The following is a 21,978-nucleotide window of genomic DNA, read 5'->3' on the forward strand; positions in this document are numbered from 1 at the left end:
TTGAAGTCACATTGCTGGCAACCGTGTGAGGTCCTTCAACCCGTTATCACGTGCGTCAAAAGCACTCATTTTTCTTCCTGATTTGCAACCTATAAAAGTCTCGCACGGTCATCCCCACCCCGAGCTGTAAAGCTCTGTGCAATGGTCCACGTCGTCGTTGTTCTAGGGAGTACAGTGCTTGCACCACGTAGTGCTGGATGAAAATTACACGAAGCCCCCTCTTTTCCTGCGATACCAATTCTACCTTTGACCACACCTAATTCCTAAGGAACTTTTCGTTAGTCTTATGTCCTCAATCAAACTATTTTATGGGCAACGCACTTCCACATGGACCCTCTCAGCGCAGCAGCCAGCGTCCTCGCCGTCGTCGAGACCTCCAGCAAGGTCATCAGCCTATGCCGCTCCTACTGGAAAGAAGTGAAAGATGCCGAGAATGACATCCAGCGGCTTCTCAACGAGATAGAAACGATCCACGATTTGGGACAGCGGATAGACAGTATCCAGCGATCGAAGGATGCAGGCAAATTTGCAGCAGTCATCAAGTTCCTCTCTAGGAACAAAACGACGGAGAAGTGTAGGAAAGAGTTGGAGGGCCTTGAGATTGTGCTTCGGAAGGGCTGTGAAAAGCCAAGCTCCCGCTGGGTATTGTCGAAGTTCAGGAAGAATTGGAGATGGCCGTTGGATAAGAAGGATATGGAAAAGGTCGTTGGGAGGATGGAGAAGTATGGGAATGTGTTGCAGCAGGCGCTTACTATTGATGTGGCGTGAGTAGACTCTTCTTAACCTGCTACAATTGCCAATTAGTGTATTTCGGCAATCTACGATACTTGCGAGGCTGACCTGGAGTAAGGACAACTGTTGCAACTACGGCCCGCGAAGTCACGACCGTCGCCGATGGGGTCGATGCGATACACAAAGACACTGTGGCTTCACATGACAGGGAGCTCTTCAAAGAGATCATGGAATGGCTACCTGCGATCGAAACATCATCGAATCATGAAGCGGCGCGGAAGAGATACCAGCCCGGGACTGGTATTTGGCTAACCGAGAAATCTACGCAATTCTCCGAGTGGAAAACAACGCCAGGGTCCAATATGGTGCTCCACGGGATACCGGGTTGCGGAAAGACGGTGTTGTGTTCAACCATCGTCGAACACATGAAAGAGTACTGTCGCTCAGATTCTCAGTCCGCGCTCATATACTTCTACTTTGATTTCAATTCCGAGAGAGATGCTCTGAAGTACTTGTCTACACTCATACGACAAATGGCATACCTGTCGGGTACGTTACCAGAGTGCCTCAAAATGCTCTTCGAAAATTGCAAGAAAGACGGCTCCCGCAAGCCTAGTATATCAGAACTTGGCAAACTCTTCAAGGATATGGTCAAGAACGACCTCGCATCTTTCAATAACATTTTCATCATTACGGATGCGCTGGATGAGTCATCTACTAAGGAAGAAATTCGAAACGATGTCTTGGGGGCTATTCGTGACATAGCTGGATGGAAGCATCGACATCTACATTTCTTATTCACCAGTCGGCTCGATGTGGATATCGGAGAGTCTCTGCGACGACCATTACTCGATTGGGATCCTATACGTATAGAAGGAGAGGACATCCAATCCGATATTGATGCGTATATATCCACCCAAATATCGGAGGATTGGAAACTCAATAGGTGGTCCGAGAAGGTCAAGTCAGAGATGAAAGCCGAGCTAGCCCGCAAGGCTCAAGGAATGCAAGTCCTCTATGTCTAGCCGTAGGGGGCCCTCCAAGCTAACTCAAAGCTAAAGGTTTCGATGGGTGTATTGTCAGATCTACGAACTCCGAAAATGCATGGACGAAGCAACTCTGCGTGCGAAACTATCAGATCTCCCGCGTGACTTACCAGAAACGTACGCTCGCATTCTAGCCGGGATCAGCGGTGAGCACGAGCATTACGCTCGCAATGCCATAATATGGCTGGTATTCCTTAACAAGTGCTTGACCGTCCAAGCGCTCGCTGAAGCTGCTACTATAGATGTGCAGCAGAAGAGGATTTTTAACGTCAAACACCGACTCTGCGACCCTAAAGCTAATCTCTGCGAGATTCTCGGAAGCCTTGTAGTGGTAGAGACGGTTAATGGACTAGACGGCATTCGATTTGCTCACTTTTCGGTGAAGGAGTACCTACTCAGGCATAAAGAGAGATTTTGCGTCACGGAAACCGATTATAATACCACCGTCATGGCCGCCCGTGAGCTTTATGTATGTGGCGCTTTCAAAAGCGAATTACAGAAAACAGAAGAACGAATGACTGAAGTATTTCACCTACTGTGGCCGGCGATGAACCTCCTATTACACCGGGCAAGCAATCGCAATTACCATTCGAACAATACACATGCTCAGCCGAAATGCATAACTGCTCCTCCGGTCTCCATTTACGGTCAATCGCCGAAGCCATCAAGAGCTCTTGGTCCAGAGATTCATCACGATCTTTTCTATATGTTGACCCTGTTCAAGGACGAACTCTTATTTGATGCTTTTCTTGCCAATGGATTGAATGTTATAGATCTTGATTGGGGAACTCTCGTAAGGGCGAAGGGAGCAGGACCCCTGCACTGGACGTGCATGGGTAACTCGGATCCTAAAATGACACTGGTCTATCTGAAACACGGCGCTGACATCGAGGCACGAGACGATGAGTCTCGAATTCCGCTCCATTGGGCAGCTCGGTGGAGTCTTCTAGACATAGTACGCTGTCTCCTTGAGCAGGGGGCAGATGTTAATGCGCAAGATCTTTTGCAACAAACACCCATCCAGCTGGCTTTATTCGAAGGAGTCGGCTATTCCGGCCGAATACAGTTAGAGGATCGTTCTGAGATTGTACGGTTGTTGCTCGAATTCCAAGCAGGCATTGACGCAAACGCTGTCCACGGAGAAAGGATGTTACTTCGAGCGTGTGAGCTTGGAGAGTTCGAGATGGTACGCCAACTACTAGAGGCTTTTCTACGAACTAATGGGGACACTCTTCACGGCGGTGCTCCACTGCTCGTTGCATGCGCTTACAAAAGATTGGCAATCGTCGACCTCATGGTAGAATCTGGCCTGGAGGTTAATGTCCACACACAGGCCAATCGTTTCTCGCCTTTGCATTTCGCAGCATGGGCGGGATGGGATGAGACTCTTCGCACAATGATCGCAAAAGGAGCAGACGTACACGCTATAGATTTCTACGGGAACACGGCTTTGCATGTGGCAGCCGCCCGGGGAAATGAGGTTTCTGTGTCCATTCTGCTCGACCATGGTGCTGATGTGAACGCAAAGAGCGAGTATGGTATGACTGCACTACATTACGCTAGCTCTGAACAAAAGCCAGCAGCGATATGGGCCCTCCTTCAGCATACAGATCGCGTATATGCTCGAGATTCTTGTGGGCGGACCCCGCTCCACTTCCTAGCCTACGACTTCTCACAGCAAGTGCCTCTCGCGACTCAGACGGACGAAGGGATGAAAATATCCGGATCGCAGGAAATCGGACACCCTGATGTCACGTTTCGCCCGCGAATTAAAGCCGGGATCAACAATATACGGGAACTTGGTGGCTTGAGGAAGAAACGCGATGAGTGTTTCGAAGGAAAGGGGCCATGTGACGACCAGTCAAGAAAGCTCATTATGACGCAACTTCTTATCAAAAACCTGGACCTTGACAACATGACAGATAAATACGGAAATTCGCCTTCGGATATTGCTAAAGGCTTCGAAGATGAGCAATTCCTTGTGTTGCTACAAGAAGCCCAAGCCTTGGCTGCGGAGGTGCGAGAAAAGCAACGCCTCCAAGATCAAGATACTAGAAACCAGATATCCGACCGTCGAAACACGGCTAGAAGGGTGTTCATTACGGATTTTTTTAGCAAATTTGACCCCGCCAACATTGGTCGTCGGTAGCTTTGTGGCGATATCTCTGTTATGTGGGCTTGTTGTTATTATGCTAGGGATGTTACTTTCGTTATGATAAGGATTGGAGGGGTTTCTACTATGGAAATATCTTGACCATGTATGAAAATACACCTCATTCAAAATATCAGATTGGAGTTGAAATCTTGCCTGATCAGTCTGCTATTTGCGCGAAGGTAGCGGTCGTGTGAGGTGGCCCAACGTGGTATCATGGGTGTCAACGACGAGGGATTTTCATCCTGATTTAAGACGCATGTTGTTATTGCAAGTTGTGCATATTACTCTTGAGTAGATAAAGAGTAATGCGACATAAGAATCCGCATGTTGCACACCAGGTATCGACCGTCTGAGGTGGCTCAACATATTATCAAGGATGTCAAAGTTCATCGCTTTCTAGCCCGATTTAGGGGCTATTGGCAAAAGCTCCCCCTCGGCTCATTAATAACGCAGCGACTGTGTCCTCGGTGTGGGAAAGTGGAACATTGTGCCGTGGTATCACTTTGCACTACTACCCCTCATTCTGAGACATGCTCTTTCGCTCTTTAGTCTATTTTCTCTCTTCCTCGTAAAAGCCCGCCCTCAGTGCTATCATAGCAGCATTCAAATATCTCTTAGATTATTCGAGTTCATGGATCCATTAAGTGCAGTCGTCAGCATCGCCGCACTCGCCGAGCTCGCCCTCAAGCTCACGTAAAAGTGCCACAAATACCTCAGCGACGTCAACGACGCCGACGAAGACGTCAGGTGTCTATACGAGAAAGTGGACTCAGTCCACAACATCTTGGAGAAGATCGTCTCGTTGACCCAGTCCGAGGACTCGGACCGACTTCCCACGATTGATGGAGTTCTGAAGAAGAATGGCATGGCACAACGAATCAAGGAGCAGATGGAACAGATTGGTAAATCCTTGCAAAATAGAAGCGCCAAGCAACGGTCGAGGTACCGCAGGGGAAAAGTCTTGAGTAACTGGGCATGGTCGGTTGAGAAGAAGGAAGTGGAGAGAGCGATTGGCATGATCAAGAAGTACAGGGAGATATTTCACGAGGCTTTGGAAGTCGATAACGCGTATGTGTTCTGCGCACACGGCTTGTGCGGGAAAGTGCTCATATCTGTGAAGGTCTTTGTCAGCAGATACGAACCGGACAGTTAAGGAGGAGAAAGAGCGGGCCTGTCTTGAGAAGGTTATACGATGGTTACCCTCGGTGGATACGTCGGCGGATCATCATGTCGCGTGCTCCAGACATCAGGCTGGCACTGGAGAATGGCTGTTCCATCGGGAGGAATATATAACCTGGAAGGAAACGGCAGGGAGAGTTATATGGCTCAACGGAATCAGTAAGAGATTTTCTATAGTCGAGTTTAGATCGGATTAATAAGTGATTCTAGCTGGCTGCGGCAAGACGGTTTTGAGGTAAAGGTCAAACATCGTGTAATATCCTTCGGGCTAACGCGAAACAGCTCTACAATCATCGAACGCACTAAGTAAGAGTATGCGCTTGATTCTAAAGTTGTAACGGCATACTTCTACTTTAGCTTCGCTGCCCAACGGAACGCCACCAACTATGTCTCGTCCCTCATCCAGCAAATTCTCGTTCAGTATGGCAAGGTTCCGCCAAAGCTTCATGACTTTCATCAAAGCTGCAACGGCGGAGCCTCCAATCCATCTCTACCGCAACTTCTTGATGCTCTAAGAAGTTTCGTTACGTCAGAGTCTGATAGGGTAACCGATATCTTCGATATTACGGACTCTTTAGATAAGTGTCTGTCGGGTGGGGGACCGAAACGGAGTCCTCGGTGTCATCAAAGAGATCACAAGTTGGAAAGAGACAAAGATGTACCTCTTTTTCACCAGCCAACTAGAGGTAGACATTCAAAGAGTCTTCAGTAGCAGCTCAATACCCATGGCGGAATCGATCTTCGTTGATGCTTCCTAGATAAGCGGTGATATCGAGACTTACGTATCAGCGGAGATCGAGAACGGCAACCAACTAAACAACCGGCCGAAAGAAGCTAAGGCTAGGATGAAGTCAAAGTTGATACAAGACGCTGGCGGAATGTGAGTAACTCGGCCACGGCCGTACCTCATAAGTATTAACTTATAAGTAATTCCCAAGGTTGCGCTGGGTCTATTATCAGCTTTCTAAGCTCCAAAAATGCAAAAGGTTGTCAGATCTAGACGACGCGCTCAAGCATCTGCCTAAATCCCTTAGTGCCACTTATTTCACGCGTTCTGGGAAACATCGACCAAAGGTACCACGAGCCAGCACATCGCGCACTAGTATAGATTCTGTTCAAGGATATTCTCCTTCCTGAAAGCTACAGTTGGCAAAGATTTAATCCTATAGATGCACGTACTCTCGCCGATGCCATCATAGTAGATCCCACTAGGAAACCGGCGTTTACGATGGATGGCAGACTTCGGCATCCCCTAACCGACATCTGCGATATCCTAGGCAGCCTCGTGGTCGCAGATGGAAGATTCGTTCCTTTAGCTCATTCCTCCGTCAGGGTGTACCTACTGTCCGGGGATGATATTAACTTGATTTCACGGAGACCACCGCTCGGGCAATGATGGAGGAGAGTTGCCATCTTTTTTGCGCGAAGCCTTCAAATTGAGCTGCATGTTGCCACGAAGCTCTAAAACAGTCGTGGAAGGTTTCCACACGGCCTTCTCCTTCACGAAGCTTGCATCCGGAATTCTGGGACGCCGACAACCTGAAGTATGGGAACGACAGAGGCTCCAGTCATTCGACTTAAACGTGGCGACTAAGTTGGCTTGTACCTTTGGTTGGATAGATGTGCTGGAAGCCCTACTCGAAGCTGGGATTCCTATTCGTACAAGTGGCTCGGAAGGAATGACTCCTCTGTACATAGCAGCACAGGCCCAAAAAGAAGCGATCGTTAGACTGCTGATCGAGAGAAGCCGAGATTAATGCAACAGACGGGCGAGAACGCACCAATTTGCATTAAGAAACTGATCGACGAGATATTCCCGCCATGGGTCTTCTTATTGACAACGGCGCGGACGTGGGCGCAAAAGGTAATATAGGATGGACGCCTCTGCACCTACTCGCCCAACACTGGGATTATTCGTACTCAGGTCCTCAAGTTTCGGCGGGAATGCTCCGCATCCTATTGAAATCAGATGCTAACCTCAACGCACAAGACCTAGCTGGGAACACTCCACTACACCTTACAAGCTGCAACGACCCAGAATGGCGCAGTTGCTAATTCATAATGGCGCTGACTTTAATGCGACAAACCATAATCGGAAGACCTCGCTACTGAAAGAAGCCATGCCGCTGTCGCAGACGTTTTCTTTGAAAACAGGGCCTACATCATGGCAGATAGAGACGGAACCACGCCGTTGCACACAGCATGTTGTAGGCTCGACATGCATATGACTGAGCTTTGCATCAAATACCAGATTGAAGTCAATGTCCTTGATACAAGGAAGAGGAGCGCGCTTCACCGATTGGTGTCACGCCCTGCGACGAGCAAAAAACAGTGGTACGATGATCGATGGGCATTGGATACTTTCAAGACAATTTTCGGTTCTCTGATCGAGAATGGCATCGATATACATCTAAAGGACGAGAATGGGAACACTGCGTTGGATCTGGCGAAACTTAGTGAGGATGAGATCGCGAGCTTTCGGTCTTGAAGAATCTCTATAGACAAACAACTTACAAGTGAGAATCGTAATTATCTTAATAAGCTCGCTACAGAAATGGCATGGGATGTACAAATGCCCCCTTCTGTTATCACTATCAACTTGACTGAAGGTTGCAACTGAACAGCATCAGCTCGACAAGGTGCTGAGGATTAGGGCCAAAAATGTAGCTTCACAGCCGTCTCAGAAGATTTTACGGCGAATTGATGAACCATTTGCTCACATGATGCGACTGTACGAGGTTGTCAAGCACCATATATTTTGAACGCAAATTAAGACGTGTGCGTTTAAGCACTTTTGGATATCATTTTCAAGTATATATAGAGTCGTAATTTAGGTAGGGCGCATAGCGGCAGTCCGAAATGGGGAAGAGGATGTTTTCGGCGGTAAGATTGCCAATAGTTCTATTTCAAATCCGCCGAAGTGGCACGAGCCTGTCCTCTCTTGATCCCATTCCAACTCCATCAACGCTCTCTCATTCCCACAGTATCCAAATCTATCACCACTACCATCCCCGACACAAGCATTTGATGCATCTTCAACTGAAGTCTTCATGACTAGAGCCCTCGTGATAAGACCGCCCGGGAAGCCAATCGAGACGACATCATACACCTTGCTCAAGCAGTCACCAGGAAAAGAGAGCCAAGAATAATTGAAATAAAGCAGCTTTCTCATCAAAAGGTCAATAGTGGGATCCACGACTCTGTATGCGGCCCGTTGGCTAGATGGTTATACTTCAGCAAGATGTAGCTGAACTAGGATCGCGATATCCTCCCTGACCTTTCCGAATCAGCCCCTCTGCCTTCGCGTGTATCACTGTTCTCGTCAAGTCGTCAATATGTGTCCCAGCGGTTGAACAAGCTTGATCACGCGCGGTCAGTAGGGCCTGTCCGAGTCGAGCAATGCGTCGTATTGTAAGACGCAGCATCAGTACACCAAAACAGGGATTATATATAGAGTGTACCCCTCAGACGGCGTAACCTTACTCACAACACACTTTGGCCCCAGAAATCGCGCTCGGAACCTATTCTACTAACAGCATGTCCATTTTCCACGTAATCTCAGTTTAACCATTTCATCATGGAAGTCATCGGCACAGCCACCGCCCTTATCGCCGTTGCAGAGTTCTCATTGAAGCTATTCAAGGCGTGCGACTCTTACTACAGGGCTGTTAAGGAAGCTCCGCGCGAGATCAAAAGACTTTCCGAAGAAACTAGGTCCTTTGATACCAACCTGAGGATACTCCACGCTATAGCGACCTCGCCCGACGCAGCCAAAGTCCCAATACTCGTGGAATTGATGAAAGCCGATGGCCCACGGGAAGAATGCCAGGCTCTATTGCGCAGTCTACTCACAAAACTTGGCGAAGGGAACGATCGACATGCCAAGCGCAAAGTATTCAAGCAAATGAAATGGCCGCTTGAGAAAGAGGATATGGACAATGGCATTTCGGTTCTAGAGAGGCATAGAAAGGATCTAGACTTTGCGCTGAGTAGTGACAACTTGTAAGGTTGTTTTATCGTAACATCCCACAAAACTTACAGCAGATAGGAATATTTCTGTAGCCACAAACCGTATGATTGCTCAAATTTATGACAATACGGCGATGAAGCAGAAGGACGACCGTTGCGATAGAATACTCGAGTGGCTACCAACCACAGATACCGCAATGAACCACGAGGAAGCTCGTAAGAAGCACCAGGACGGAACGGGAGAATGGCTATTCAAGACGGATCAATGGGGAAACTGGATCTCCAACAGAGGCTCCGTGATGTGGCTTAACGGAATGCGTAAGATGTTTGATGCTCCAAATTCATAAGCGTTGTAGACTGATTAAACGTAGCTGGCTGCGGAAAGACCGTCTTGGGTAAGAACCATCGTCCCGACTTCCTACTAATGACAATAAGTTCCAGCCCTAATAAAGCGTCATACTCCCAACATTTTAAGGAGGTCGCTAATTGCTTGTCCGGTTCCACAGCGATCGAGCGTCTGGAAGAGCGCTGCAAGGTCGAGTCTAGTTCCATCTTGGCGTACTTTTATTTCGATTTTAGATCGGAAAGAAGCGCGAGCCACCTTTTGGCATCCCTAATTCAGCAACTTGTATGAGCCTCGAGAACACTCCCCAAAAGTGTCATTGATCTATTCGAGAAATGCAGTAATGGGCAGTCCAAACCTTCTCAAAGACGTTTGGCTTCGGGCTTAGAAAGTTTCATAGCATGGACGACGTCAGAACTCGACAGTATCTCAGACGTCTATGTAGTAGTCGATGCGTTGGACGAGTCCTCCCTTCAGAAGGACGCCCGAAAAGAAGTCTTAGAAGCTGTCAAGCGGCTGGCCGGTACGAAAAACACCAAGCTGCACTTACTTCTGACCAGTCGCCCGGAATTGGACATTGTAGACTCTCTGGCACCACTATTAACCGTTCCAGGGATCTCCATCCAGAGTCACCAAATCCAGGCCGACATTTCCCATTATGTGTCGACACAGATCAGAGAGAGCAATACCCTGCGAAAGCTCCGACCAGAAGATGCTTTGAGGATACAAAATACTTTGACCGAAAAGGCCAACGGAATGCAAGTATTCTCAGATCTCATCTACACCTTTAGCTCGATGGCACTTTGTGGCGGAACGACGTTACTCAGATATCATCATGAAATCCTGATTCAGCCATGTTAGATGAAAATTTATTCTTATCAGTAGCTAACATGTAGTACAGGATTCGATGGGTTTTCTGCCAGATGGAAGTCATCCGCAAATGCATCTCATCATCGGATATCTACAAGGCATTGGATCGCCTGCCAACTGATCTCAACGAAACATACGATCGAATCCTCGAAGCTATTCCTAAAGCCCATCAACCCATCGCCCATAGAGCCCTCGCCTGGTTGTTTTTTAGCAGGTCGCCACTGTTAGCCGATGTGCTTGCGGAAGCTTCCATCATCGATCCATGCGCGTAGACTCCATTTGATCCTGACGATAGACTTTTGAATGCGGGAGATGGCATTCGTGACATACTAAGCTCACTAGTCGTCACCCCGCTAATCTTCGGCAACGGCAACCCAGAGTACGGCCGCAAGAGCTGTCTGGCACATTTTTCGGTCGAAGAATTTCTGCTCTCTGGCTAGAGCGCACATGTCCAGATACAAAAAGCCAATGCCAACAGTATGATGGCGGAAGCTTGTTTTGCTTATCTGGCTAAGATCTGCGAGCTTCTTCGACGGGATGTTGAGCCCGATACAGCTTTTTATGTGTTGAGTTTTGCGCATCATGCCGCCAGCAACGTCATGCACTATGCGAGTGAGTCTGGAAAGACTCTCAGTCCTACGCTTGAAGGCCTATTGCCGCAGCATCTTGACACGAAATTACCCTCGAAGTTTGTCTCGCCTCCAGGTAGTAGTATCGGAACTGACATGCTCCAATCTGCGATCTATATTGATAATAAGGAAATTCTGGAAAGGATAGTCAGTGTTGGAGGACAGCATCTTTTGACGACCAAAGACGGGCAGGGATGTTTCTCCGCTCCATGGCGCAACGAGCACAGGGAGAGCGAATGCCACCAAGGTGCTTCTCAAACATGGAGCCGACGTGCATGCGGTGGACAGATACTACGGCTGGACTCCTCTCCATATCGCGTGCACCTGGTTTCCATGCCGAATAGAAATAGCTCGATATCTCATAACTAACCACGCCAATGTCAATGCCACAGACCGTGATGGAGATACACCATTACTCCTAGTATGCCGCAATAAACATCTCGTGGAAGCAAGGCATGAGCATGTCAACTTTGCACGGCTGCTGCTCGACTCTAATGCCGATATCCATTTCGTCAACAACAAGACAGGGAATACGCCCCTTACCAACACTTGTCCAATTGGCTGTAAGCCACTCGTATCATTCCTCATAGACCGTGGCGCGGACGTCAACATGTCGACGGCAAACGGGAGGACGGCACTACAAACCGCCGCAGCCTGTAATCATCCAGAGATACTTCCATTTCTCGTCAAAAAAGGCGCCGATATCGAGCAGAAAAACTCCGGAGGTAGTACAGCAATCGCCTTGGCTGCCCCATTTCCCGGGCCCGCATTTCAGTCTATCGAGACGCTCCTGCGACTCGGCGCTCGATCGGACTGCGTTGATGATGGCGGCGGCACGCCACTCCATGCCCTTGTCCACGGCATCAAATACTGGACCAGGCTGTACCCGGAAGCGATCGTGGCTTCATATCGGCTCTTGATAGAAAATGGGGCGGATCAGAAACAGAAAGACAAGAATGGACGTACGGTGTTGGATCTCGCTAGGGACCTTGGCATACCTAGTGCAGAGGAGGCTCTGAGATTCTTCGAGGATGCTGAAACGTGGGAGATCAAGCCACGAAAGGCCGAACCCTTCACGCCAGCCGAGTTTGAGGCTCTGGAGGAAGAACTTTCGATACGGGCTATATCGTGCAGAAAATCCGGAATTCCCCGACGAGCTAACGACTGGAAAACAAACCCAGAGCTATCATAAAAGGGAATCGCCTTGTTTTCGTCTTCTTGATATTTGGCGCGCTGTCCGGGATCCTCCTCTACGCTTTCTTCAGATTCCGCCGGTAATTTCTCGTCAAACGTCACACCTACTTCAAAACTGTCTCCACACCCCCCACAAAATCTATCCCCTCAACACCCCTCCACAGACTCCTGCCCAAACGCACCCCTCCCAAACCAAAAGCTTCCCCGCCCCACCCCCTCTCCCCTCTCCCCTCTCCCCTCCCCTATCTCCTCCATAGAAAAACGATGGACCCCGCTTCAACCACCAGCCCACTAGGCAGCGAATCTCGCAAGCGCGTTTCCGAAAGAGAAGGATCAATTCTGCGAAAAGGTTTTGGGATGCAGTTCCAAGACCCGCGACCGCTGAACCACCTACCTACGTAAGCGATCCATGTTGATTATTTTGACTACACGCGACCAGCGTTCTGGGGGGTGTCCCAGCAGGGCGAACAGTCGGTCACTTTCGTTGTGCACCGGGCCTGATATCGCGCGTGCTCGCGTGCTGGCGTGCATATCCTGGCGAACGGCTGGAGATTGAACGACTAGGGGGGATGGGAGCGTAGACTCAGACGGGACGACCGGGGGGGGGGGGGGGGGGGGGGGGGGGGGGATGGAAGGGGAGGATAGAACTCGTGTACTCGTTTCCTATGCTAATGAAGGCGGGTATTACCACGACCTAATGCCAGACCTAAAACGCCGCCCACCGTGAAGGAACCCATATCGTCCATTCCGTTCCATTTCATATACACACCACGACCGGGTCTTCACACACTCCCCTTCAAGTCGACAAACCCCTCGCCATCCCCCCCCTCCCCCCCATCCTCCTCCAAATCCACAACCACCCCCTCCTCCTCCTCCTCCAACGCCACCCCCCGCCCCCCCCCCGTCGCCTCCTCATACCACCCCCCGCCCAGCACCCACCCACTCACCAACTCCTTCGCCCGCTCACTCATCCCGTAATACCCCGGATTATTCCGCGGCTCAAACATGCCCATATGCGCCCCGGCCTCGTCCCGCGCCCTATCATTCACGCTCTTCACGAAAAACCGCCCCAGCTCCAGATCCCGCTTCGGCAGGTTACAGAACGTGCGACTCGGCCCGGAGATCTGCTTCGCATAGCTCGAGCTGCCCGCCGCTGGCGCCGGCGCCGGCGCCGGCTCGGCCGCGCGGCCCAGCGCGGTGTAGATGTTGGCGAAGCCGACGTGCTGCTGTTCGTTCAGCTTGACGATGGCGGCGAGCCGCGCCTCGAGCTCCGCGCCGCGCGCGAGCGCGCCGACGAACTCGAGGTGCGAGCCGACCCACTGCCACCCGCTGCTGAGGTCGGCGCGCTTGAGGTAGGCGGCGGCGCCGCCGGCGGCGACGGCGCCCGCTGCGCCGGCGAAGAGGGCGACGCGGCCGTAGCGCTGCCACAGCGGCGCGGCGGCGACGTCGACGGTGGCGTCCTCGGCGGCGGCCGAGGGCGCCGCGGGCAGCATTTTGGAGGCCTCGACGGCCGACTTCTCGGGCGCGGCCGACGTGAAGGCCGAGCTGAGCGAGCTGTACCACGACGCGGCGGTTTTGGCCGTGTTCCAGTGGCCTTCGGCGCCGTGGGCGACGACGCCGGGGGAGATGCCGAGGTAGGGGGTGTCGAAGGCGAGGAGGGCGGCGATGTAGGGGAACATGAGGGTGGAGGCGGAGGGGAGGGAGGGGGTGGAGTCGGAGGTGGTGGTAGTGTTGGACATGGAGGCGGAGGGCGAGTGGATTGGTTGTTCGCGCGTGATGGAGAGGAGGGTCTCGGCGGCGACGATGCCGCCCATGCTGTGGCCGATGAGGATGGTGTGGACCGAGGGGTCGACGGTGGGGGAGGGGGTCGAGGAGGCGACTTCGAGGTCTATGACTTTGTTTTGGAGCCTGCGATGTTCTTTGGTCAGTCTTCGTTGATCGGAACTAACATCCAGCTTCCCTATATCTTCATATAGAAAGCATCTAACGTACCATTCCTTGAACCTGGCCACACACTCCTTCAAATCCCCCCGCGTCTCAAACTTCGGATATGTAATCGCCAGCACCTCGACCTTGGGCAGCGCATGTTGGAGGATCGCTTTCAGGTGAGAGGGAAAGTTTCCAAAGGTGTCGTCGCCGCCCTGCATGTACGAGCGTCAGCGAGCACATTCAGTAGTCAGGAGCTTGCGACGCCGTGGGTGGAATAACGGAGTGAGTTGCTCGCCCTCGAGACCTCGGCGGCGTCCAGCTAGTCGTGAGGCCCGGAGCTTGCTCAGCGTCGGAAAGTTGGGAGAGAGAGATGTGCGGACCTTGAATCCGTGGATAAAGCACAGCAGCAGCGTCTTCTTCATGGCGAGCCTCGACTGTGTTCCTGCATTGCGGGGACGGAGGCGCGGTCGAGTGGGTTGACGTGGTGAGATCGGGGCGCGCTTGCTGGGATGGGGCTTGGCGCGAGATTGGTGCCCAGGCGCAGGTGGGGGTGCAGGTGGGGGTGCAGCTTTGAAGATCGGATAGGATGAAATATTCCAGGCATTCGTACCTTTGCAGGTTGAGTTCCGGTTGGATTGGGGCGAGTGGGACTGGGAAGCTCTGAGAGTAGAATTGTTGATTATTTTGGCCAGAATTCTTTGTGGGTGCATTGCCTTTATGGAGAGATCTGTATTAACCACGAAGCAAACTTGGAATCATATCACTTCTCTCTTTCTTAGCTCAACAAACTCTCTATTCTGTTAGAGTTGTAATCGTTGTAACCAACGTCGCAAAGTCCGCGTCTGAAGCTTGAACCTCCTCCCAATATCAGCGACGTCATACATCATCACATACCACAACGCCCCGTCTCCCAAACTCTGCAGTAAATCCTGGAAACATGAAAATTCCAATATTTCCTCCCCGTATCAAGCTTCCCAGCCATTTCGAACCTCGAACCTCGAACCTCGGAGTTCAGGAGCCTCGGAGTCTAGGAGATGATCAGGGCGGGAGTCTAGGAGTTTAAGTGGGGCACAGCTATCATCCTTCCATCATGGATCGTTGACGGAGGTTGATAAAGCGCGCCCTCGGAAAAGAAATATAATAGTCACCCCACCACGCTTCTTTCTTGACTTTAGCTCTTGTGCACCTTCGCAACAAAGTCCAAAACTCAACTGGCTTTCTCTAGACTCGGACAGCCTTCGAAACAATAAATACCTGGCTTCTTCGTATTTCAAATCAAGTTTTCTTTTGTGGAGAATGGCACCTTCCATCCCCAAAACCTCCCGCGCCGTCGTCCTCGAAGCCGCAAACGCGCCATGGACGATCAAAGAAGTCGAAACCCCAGCACCGAAGGATGGAGAGGTCCTGATCAAGGTCCTCGCGTGCGGGGTCTGCCAATCCGACATCTCGGTGCAGCAAGGCCATTTTGGGCCAATGTAAGTTTTTCTACTTCCCTCACACCTTCTTAAGCTCTGAAAGAACATACTACCCCTACCTTTCCTCTGTCCTCAGTTCGTGAGGGGGTTTGGCGTTATTTTTCTTCATCCCTACTCGCCGAGTCCTTTTTTCTTCGTCTACTAACCAGTTGGTGTTTCGCAGGGTCAACTTCCCCATAACCCCCGGCCACGAAGTCATCGGCAAGGTCGTTGCCCTCGGCTCCGGCGTCACAAAGTTCAAAATCGGCGACAAAGTCGGCGGTCCATGGCACGGCGGCCACGACGGGACGTGTAAAGCGTGTAACCGGGGTTTGTTCCAGATGTGCGATAACGAGGCTGTGAATGGTGTTACGCGGAATGGGGGATGTATGTTGCTCTTCTTTTTTCTTCTTCACATAAACCCCGGGGTGGGCCGAGGTGGGCGAAGGAGGTCCTGGTCCCTTTAGCTAACATTGAGTAGACGCCGAGTATTGCACCCTCCGAACAGAGGCCGTCGTCCGCATCCCCGACAGTGCCGACGCCGCAACCTACGCGCCCCTCCTCTGCGCCGGCATCACCGTCTTCAATTCCATCCGGCGCATGAACATCGCTGCCGGCGACATGGTCGCGATCCAGGGACTCGGCGGGCTGGGGCATCTGGCTCTCCAGTACTCTCGTAAAATGGGCTACCGCACCGTCGCGCTCTCGTCGTCGGCCGCGAAGAAGGATTTCGCGCTCCAGCTGGGCGCGAACGAGTATATCGACACGAGTAAGGAGGATGCGGCGGAGGCGCTGCAGAAGCTGGGAGGCGCGGCGTGTGTGGTTGTCACGGCGCCGAATCCGAAGGTGATTAGTGGGCTCGTAGGTGGTTGTGCGGCGGGTGGGAAGGTTGTTGTTTTGACGCGTGAGTGTGCCCTTCTACTCGCCCCTCCACTCTCCGTCTCTCTGAATTGGCTAATATTGATGTGTTGCAGCTGTTGGAGAGGTCCCGGTCAATACGGTGACTATGATCATGAAAGGCATCTCGGTGCATGGCTGGCCTTCTGGCCACGCGCTGGATTCCGAGGAAGCAATTGCGTTTGCTGAGAACCAGGGGGTTGAGTGTATGGTTGAGAAGTTTCCATTTGACAAGGTGGAGGATGCCGTCGAGAGGGTTACGAGTGGGAAGGTTAGGTTTAGGAGTGTGCTTGTTATGGAGGAGTAGATTGAGACATGCGCATGGGAGAAGATGAGATGGGAGTGAAAGATGGGTTTGTTTGAAGCAATGATGAAACTGTTTCATGAGTCTAACTTTGATGACGTGATTACACTTTCGCATGAGACCAGATGAGGTTATCGATACAATGGGGGAGTTGTTCCATTCTAAGCTGTTCTTGATTGATGCAATGATGAATCGATTGAAACTAGTTGAAGTTAAATGATGGACGTGGTGACAAGATTTATGAAACAAAATCCTTTCGTTTGAAACCAGCGAGAGCTGGAGTCGGAATGTACTTTGCCTGTCCTGTGTCGCTTTCGGAATATGTGCAGATAGGGTTTGAGACGGAACGATAGTTCCAGGCGCAGCCAAAGTTTGTTGGTGTTTGCGAATTTAAGAAGCATAACAAGACTCCACACTGTCATCGATGTTTCCTCTGCGCAGCCCGGGCTCGCGGTCCTGGATCAGGGTCGCAATATGGCGAGAGAAACATGCCACCCCCAACAAGCCATCCAACACCCGTGGACTCGTCCAATCCTTCTCGTATCAAAACAAATACCTACCCATGCCCGTCTCCCCGCCCTGCTCCCATTTAGCTCGGAGCGGTACGCGCAGGGTCCGCCACATGAACGGACGCCACAGGCAGTCGAAGAGAAACAGGCCGGCCTCTCCGCCGCGACAGATGCAGCAAGTGTAGATAGAGGGAGTCGTCACGCTTTTGGGTAATGGGGCTGGTGATGTTGGGCACGCAGCTGACGGCTGACTTGGTCTCAGGCTGACTGTGCAAGCTGCGACGCCAAAAATAAGGCCTGGCCTGCTGGTCGCTCTCGGGCCGACGCGACTGGCGTGCGCGAACGCGAGGCTCAAACTCGGGACCATGGCACCATGGATCCATCTCGCCGTGGGAATTGCTGAGGACAAGCATGCGATTACGCCCGTGTTGTTTCGGCCCGGAAAGAGGTCCAGCTGAACATGCTCTCTCCTCTCCTCCTGGATGTGCTGGGTTTATGGTACCTGCATCTCGGCGCCTCCTGTCACGGCAGACGCCCCAGGGCCGCAGCCCAGCATCCCGGGCCTATCATGACATCAACGAGCCCCGACCCCGTGTTTCAGCGCCGCAGCTTGACCGCAATGGCCAGCCCCAAACCGGCACTGAGACGCCCGCCACGGTCGGATCGCTGACCCTGAGGGCGCGAATGCAGCTGGCCTCAGTCGATCGGCCCCCCATAAGGTCGTGATAGCCCCGACCGCGTCGCCCGACCCCACCCCACCGCCTCTCTTGACTTTGTGCCATGACGATGGCCATGATCCCCTGCGCTTGACTGACACCGCCCCTTCTCTCATCCGCCCTCTTTTTCTTGTACCGCCTCTTTAAACAGCGAGCAATTCCTTGCAGGCCTGGTGCTTGACCTCTCTCTTTCTCGCGACCACCTTCCTTGGCCGACCTCGCGCATCTCCATCCTTCGTTCCTGACAGTCGTGTTTGAGCTGCAGTACTCCACCGCTGCTCCAGTCTCGTGTTTCTGTCCCTTCCACTCTCGCATCGTTGATTGATTCCCTGCGGTACTGGCATTGCATTGCGTTCGCCAACCTCGCTATTCCCTCCGTTCCAGCTGCGCGTGCCCGCCACCTGACGCAAACGACACCACACCTCAGACACGCCCCGTCTCACCACCACGCAGACCCGGGACCTGTACGACGACCCGCGTTGCACGCTTTCTCATCGCGACTTTCAATTCAATTGCTGCAAAGCCAGCTTTCCAACACCACCGCAGCGCGGCTTCCCCACCGCCATCGCGGCTTGCAACCTTACAACAGCAACTATACAAAAATACACGACAACCTCACAACCCCCCACAATGCGCCTCCACCACCTCCTCCCCACCACCCTCCTCGCCCTCGCCGCCGCCGACTCCATCGCCCTGTCCAGCTTCAACCCGCGCATCGCCTCCCTGCCCCCCGCCTGCGACAAAGTCTACAACGCCCCCATCGCCGGCTGCGTCTCGCACGACTTCCAGTCCACCTGCAGCTCCGCCTGCATCGCCGGCCTGGTCGCCATCTCCAAAGCCGTCGCCGCGAGCTGTGGGGACGCGGATGTCGCGGAAACGAGCATAATCGGGGTTTTCTTGCTCGGCCAGGGCATTCCCGCGCTGTGTAGTAACACGGTCGTCACGACAGTGGGGACGAGCGAGCCGCCGGCCGCGCAGACGAGTTCGAGTAGCGCGGCACAGACGAGTTCGAGTAGGACGAGCGAGACCAGTAGTAGTCAAGCGGAGAGTTCGAGCGCGGGGATTATCGTGGACCCGTCGGCGACGCCCGCGAAACCGTCGTCGACGCTCTCCACCGCTGTGGTTAGCAGTTCCGCGTCTTCGGCCGCGGCGTCGTCGGCAGCGGTGACGTCTGCACCCGCTGTGGCGGCGAGCTCGACGGCGAGCTTCGGGCTGAGCTCAACGTCCACATCTACTTCTACCGCCGAAGCACCCAAGAAGTCGGGGAAGTCGCAGCTGAGCAATTCGTCCTCGGGGGGTGGGAGTCCGTTTGATGTGCAAGCGACAGGCGAGGCGGCGCGGCGTACACCGAGGGGGGTGTTAGCCCTTGTTGGGCTACTAGGATTTGTGCTCATGGTGCGGTGACCTCGGGACCTGGGCTATATTTCTACTTTTCCATTCTCGCATTCGTTCACCGGCGTTTTCTTTGGGGAGTGATACCATTGCATTGCATTTGGGGTGTTTTGATAAGAGTAGGAGTGAGTGTAAGACCTGTACACACAGCTGTTTGAAAGAGAAGGTGTATGATACGAGTACCCAACTGTATGACGACGAACAAGAAGAAAGGAAAGGGAAAACGAAAAGTAAGAAAAAGAAAAGGAAAGAAATGATTACACTTTCCCAATCCAATCCAATCCAACCCCCGCCTTAATTCTGTAACCTGACTCATCTCGTGGTCCCCCCCGGGGGGTGTTTGGGGGGGTGGGGGATAACCTCACCCCGCTTCCATTCCACTCCACACGCTCATCCTCATCCGTCCCGATTCGGCCGTACCAGAAGAATCGTGAGAACCCGCAACGCAAACCCGCCCATCGCATCTCCCCCAAATCCCAAATAACCCGCCAATCGCCCCCCCCCCCCCCCCCCGGGTTGCCCGTGCCCGTACCACTCCAACCCCTCGTCTCTTCTATCTCCCCCCCCAACATACACTCCCTCTCTCAAAACATCAACCCCCTCCACACACCCCCTCTCCGCGCTCTTCTCCCCTCTACGCCCTACGCCCCTCCTCGGGCCTCCATCCTCCCACCACTCCCCTCGCTTCCAAAGTACCGCAACGGCTATTCCTGGGCCGGTTTGGGGGTGCGCTGCGGGGTGAGGTGTGCAGGGGGGTTACTTGGATGGCGTTTTTCTACTAGTACCCGGAAGGCATGTTGACATGCTCAACATATTTTGTTCGGAGTTCGAGCTAAATTTTTGAGCGTTCTTCCTGTATTGATAGGAATCAGACATCTTATAAACTTGGCATTCGTAATTGGCGAAGGTATATAAAACACAAAAGCTGGAGTTGGACGAGGAGCCGTAGGAGGATGGTGAATGATGGCGCACGGTAGTGGTGTTGTGTGCACACTCACTAGTCTCAGAGCCCCACCCCCGTTCACCAGAGGCCTTTTCCCTACAAACCTCGTTGCTCTGACTCCTGCAAACAAAGACACGACGACACAAGGGGTTAAACAATCCGCGTTAGAGGTAGTTTACAAGAACGATGACTCTACTGTCTGGATCTTCATTACTGCTTCTTTAATTAAGAGCTCGCTCGAGAAGTCCATAGGCAAGTTCAGCAGTCCAGCACGCATCTGGTTAGCTGCTTGGAGCTTTAATCTATGGCGTATGGTTCAGTCTTTATATACACACGCTTGCGGCGCCCAGGTATACACGGTGGAATAAAGTGGTGCTCTGTTACTATCGTGCAGGTTCACTTATGCCGCATGTACTTGAAAGGAAGTTGTACATTCGGTGATGGAAGTACGGATCGACTGAGACCATGAGAGGGTCTTGGCGGCTCAAGGCAGCCGGCAGCAAATATGCTGCGGGAAAGATCATGAATAATCCACTCGACTCGGAGCACTCTTCTTCATCACAGACTTGTCTCCCTCCTGGCCTTACCCACTCCAAGTTGCCTCCCTCCTCACTCCTCACTCCTACCTCACCTACTGTCCACCACCACTTCCAATCCCGCTCCCACGGCTACCGAAATTGACAACCAGGCCTCTCCGGCGCTTGTGCCAGCAACGACATGCCCAATACTTAGCTGCCCTTCCGAGATTGTGGATCTCTTCGCGCACTTTCTGCCTTGGAACGACTTTCTCGCGCTTCGAAGCCCATGTAAGGACCTACACCATAAGAGCGACTATCATTTTACCATGAGGCGTCTGAAAGAGAAGCGCATCACCTTCATAGAGCAGACCAGCGCCAGCTTGAACTACCTCTTTGGACTTGCCCAACGCGAATCGTGTGCAAAAAGTCGTCTTGGAACTGGAAGCCTACTATCTTATTTTGGAGAAACTGACAGACTTCTTCTTTTCTGGTGCGAGAAGCTTCAATGAGGCACGGATGATGTGGGGAGAGGTCAAGGTGACTGAGGGCATAGATGCTGATAGTGCTAGGGACTTGACGGGATGGAAGTTCGAGGGGGCGAATGTACGGAAAGTGGTCAAATTGCTGAATGACAACGGACAACAGGTGCGGGAGTAGTGGATAAGTACGGAGAATTGCGAATTGTTGTTGGAAAGTTGCTAAATGGTCAAGTAAACCCATCAACTCCCGGAGATCAAGACGATCTCCACATTGTCAGGTCATAAGTTTGGGAACACGATTGCTCGCTCGCCGCCACTTTGGTCAGTACTAGCATGTCTATATCAAGTTGAGCGGTAGCCCCGCAGGAACAGGGTTCCTCGTTCTCTCTAAATTATTGAAATTCAGATCATACAACTCTATTATGATTCTTTCATTACCTTTGTTTGACTCGGTTGACGTGTTTCTGGGATCTCCTGTCGTCGTATTCTGATTAAACCTCGACTCGTAGACTTGTAGCATAAGCAGCCTCGTGCGGGTCTCAGTATAAAAAAAAATTACAGTTCACTGGCCTCCGACCAGTTTAACGTGAATCTAACTGTATGTGCGGCCAAGTGAATGGAGTTCGATTACAGGTTGGAAACTCAGCTGTCTGTGGCAAGATACACCGTAGGTGGTCACATTCACTGAAATCTTAAAATCTTCCAGTATGTATTGATCTT

The 21,978-nt window shown here is 52.1% G+C and overlaps 11 protein-coding genes across 11 annotated transcripts; 9 read left to right on the forward strand and 2 right to left on the reverse strand.

The window, feature by feature from the left end:
* Positions 1-273: 273 nt before the first annotated feature.
* On the forward strand, positions 274-768 carry BDZ99DRAFT_432150 (uncharacterized protein; the record flags this gene model as incomplete). Its single annotated transcript, XM_033717318.1, has 1 exon — positions 274-768. The coding sequence occupies exon 1, from the start codon at positions 328-330 to the stop codon at positions 766-768; it is 441 nt and encodes a 146-aa protein (XP_033584752.1). The 5' UTR covers positions 274-327.
* A 2,361-nt stretch (positions 769-3,129) lies between these two features.
* BDZ99DRAFT_347503 (ankyrin repeat protein) lies at positions 3,130-3,429 on the forward strand (the record flags this gene model as incomplete). The annotated part of the gene is made up of 1 exon (XM_033714449.1): positions 3,130-3,429. A coding segment is annotated over one exon (300 nt), but the record flags the coding sequence as incomplete, so codon positions are not given.
* A 3,847-nt stretch (positions 3,430-7,276) lies between these two features.
* BDZ99DRAFT_470746 (uncharacterized protein) lies at positions 7,277-7,600 on the forward strand (the record flags this gene model as incomplete). The annotated part of the gene is made up of 1 exon (XM_033721646.1): positions 7,277-7,600. One exon carries the CDS (start codon positions 7,277-7,279, stop codon positions 7,598-7,600), a length of 324 nt encoding a protein of 107 aa, XP_033584754.1.
* Positions 7,601-8,689: 1,089 nt separating this feature from the next.
* Positions 8,690-10,566, forward strand: BDZ99DRAFT_514007 (uncharacterized protein; the record flags this gene model as incomplete). The annotated part of the gene is made up of 5 exons (XM_033724773.1): positions 8,690-9,114; positions 9,161-9,399; positions 9,453-9,476; positions 9,825-10,242; positions 10,326-10,566. 5 exons carry the CDS (start codon positions 8,690-8,692, stop codon positions 10,564-10,566), a joined length of 1,347 nt encoding a protein of 448 aa, XP_033584755.1.
* Positions 10,567-10,669: 103 nt separating this feature from the next.
* Positions 10,670-11,581, forward strand: BDZ99DRAFT_24138 (uncharacterized protein). Its single transcript, XM_033713600.1, has one exon. The coding sequence runs from the start codon at positions 10,774-10,776 to the stop codon at positions 11,290-11,292; it is 519 nt and encodes a 172-aa protein (XP_033584756.1). The 5' UTR covers positions 10,670-10,773; the 3' UTR covers positions 11,293-11,581.
* Positions 11,390-11,680, forward strand: BDZ99DRAFT_339539 (ankyrin; the record flags this gene model as incomplete). Its single annotated transcript, XM_033714348.1, has 1 exon — positions 11,390-11,680. A coding segment is annotated over one exon (291 nt), but the record flags the coding sequence as incomplete, so codon positions are not given.
* Positions 11,681-12,899: 1,219 nt separating this feature from the next.
* BDZ99DRAFT_432159 (uncharacterized protein) lies at positions 12,900-14,510 on the reverse strand (the record flags this gene model as incomplete). Its single annotated transcript, XM_033717319.1, has 3 exons — positions 14,427-14,510; positions 14,110-14,258; positions 12,900-14,025 (listed from the first exon to the last, which is right to left on the reverse strand). The coding sequence occupies exons 1-3, from the start codon at positions 14,466-14,468 to the stop codon at positions 12,900-12,902; spliced, it is 1,317 nt and encodes a 438-aa protein (XP_033584758.1). The 5' UTR covers positions 14,469-14,510.
* A 486-nt stretch (positions 14,511-14,996) lies between these two features.
* Positions 14,997-16,753, forward strand: BDZ99DRAFT_405708 (alcohol dehydrogenase). The gene is made up of 4 exons (XM_033716432.1): positions 14,997-15,521; positions 15,685-15,887; positions 15,982-16,404; positions 16,475-16,753. The coding sequence occupies exons 1-4, from the start codon at positions 15,343-15,345 to the stop codon at positions 16,702-16,704; spliced, it is 1,035 nt and encodes a 344-aa protein (XP_033584759.1). The 5' UTR covers positions 14,997-15,342; the 3' UTR covers positions 16,705-16,753.
* Positions 16,754-17,776: 1,023 nt separating this feature from the next.
* BDZ99DRAFT_470751 (uncharacterized protein) lies at positions 17,777-18,241 on the reverse strand (the record flags this gene model as incomplete). The annotated part of the gene is made up of 1 exon (XM_033721647.1): positions 17,777-18,241. One exon carries the CDS (start codon positions 18,239-18,241, stop codon positions 17,777-17,779), a length of 465 nt encoding a protein of 154 aa, XP_033584760.1.
* A 158-nt stretch (positions 18,242-18,399) lies between these two features.
* BDZ99DRAFT_24202 (uncharacterized protein) lies at positions 18,400-19,353 on the forward strand. Its single transcript, XM_033713603.1, has one exon. The coding sequence runs from the start codon at positions 18,557-18,559 to the stop codon at positions 19,328-19,330; it is 774 nt and encodes a 257-aa protein (XP_033584761.1). The 5' UTR covers positions 18,400-18,556; the 3' UTR covers positions 19,331-19,353.
* An 836-nt stretch (positions 19,354-20,189) lies between these two features.
* Positions 20,190-20,882, forward strand: BDZ99DRAFT_24206 (uncharacterized protein). Its single transcript, XM_033713604.1, has one exon. It carries the CDS (start codon positions 20,279-20,281, stop codon positions 20,627-20,629), a length of 351 nt encoding a protein of 116 aa, XP_033584762.1. The 5' UTR covers positions 20,190-20,278; the 3' UTR covers positions 20,630-20,882.
* The last annotated feature ends 1,096 nt before the right edge of the window (positions 20,883-21,978 follow it).

Source organism: Mytilinidion resinicola (genome assembly GCF_010093595.1).
Source record: "Mytilinidion resinicola strain CBS 304.34 unplaced genomic scaffold BDZ99scaffold_1, whole genome shotgun sequence".
Taxonomy (NCBI): domain Eukaryota; kingdom Fungi; phylum Ascomycota; class Dothideomycetes; order Mytilinidiales; family Mytilinidiaceae; genus Mytilinidion; species Mytilinidion resinicola.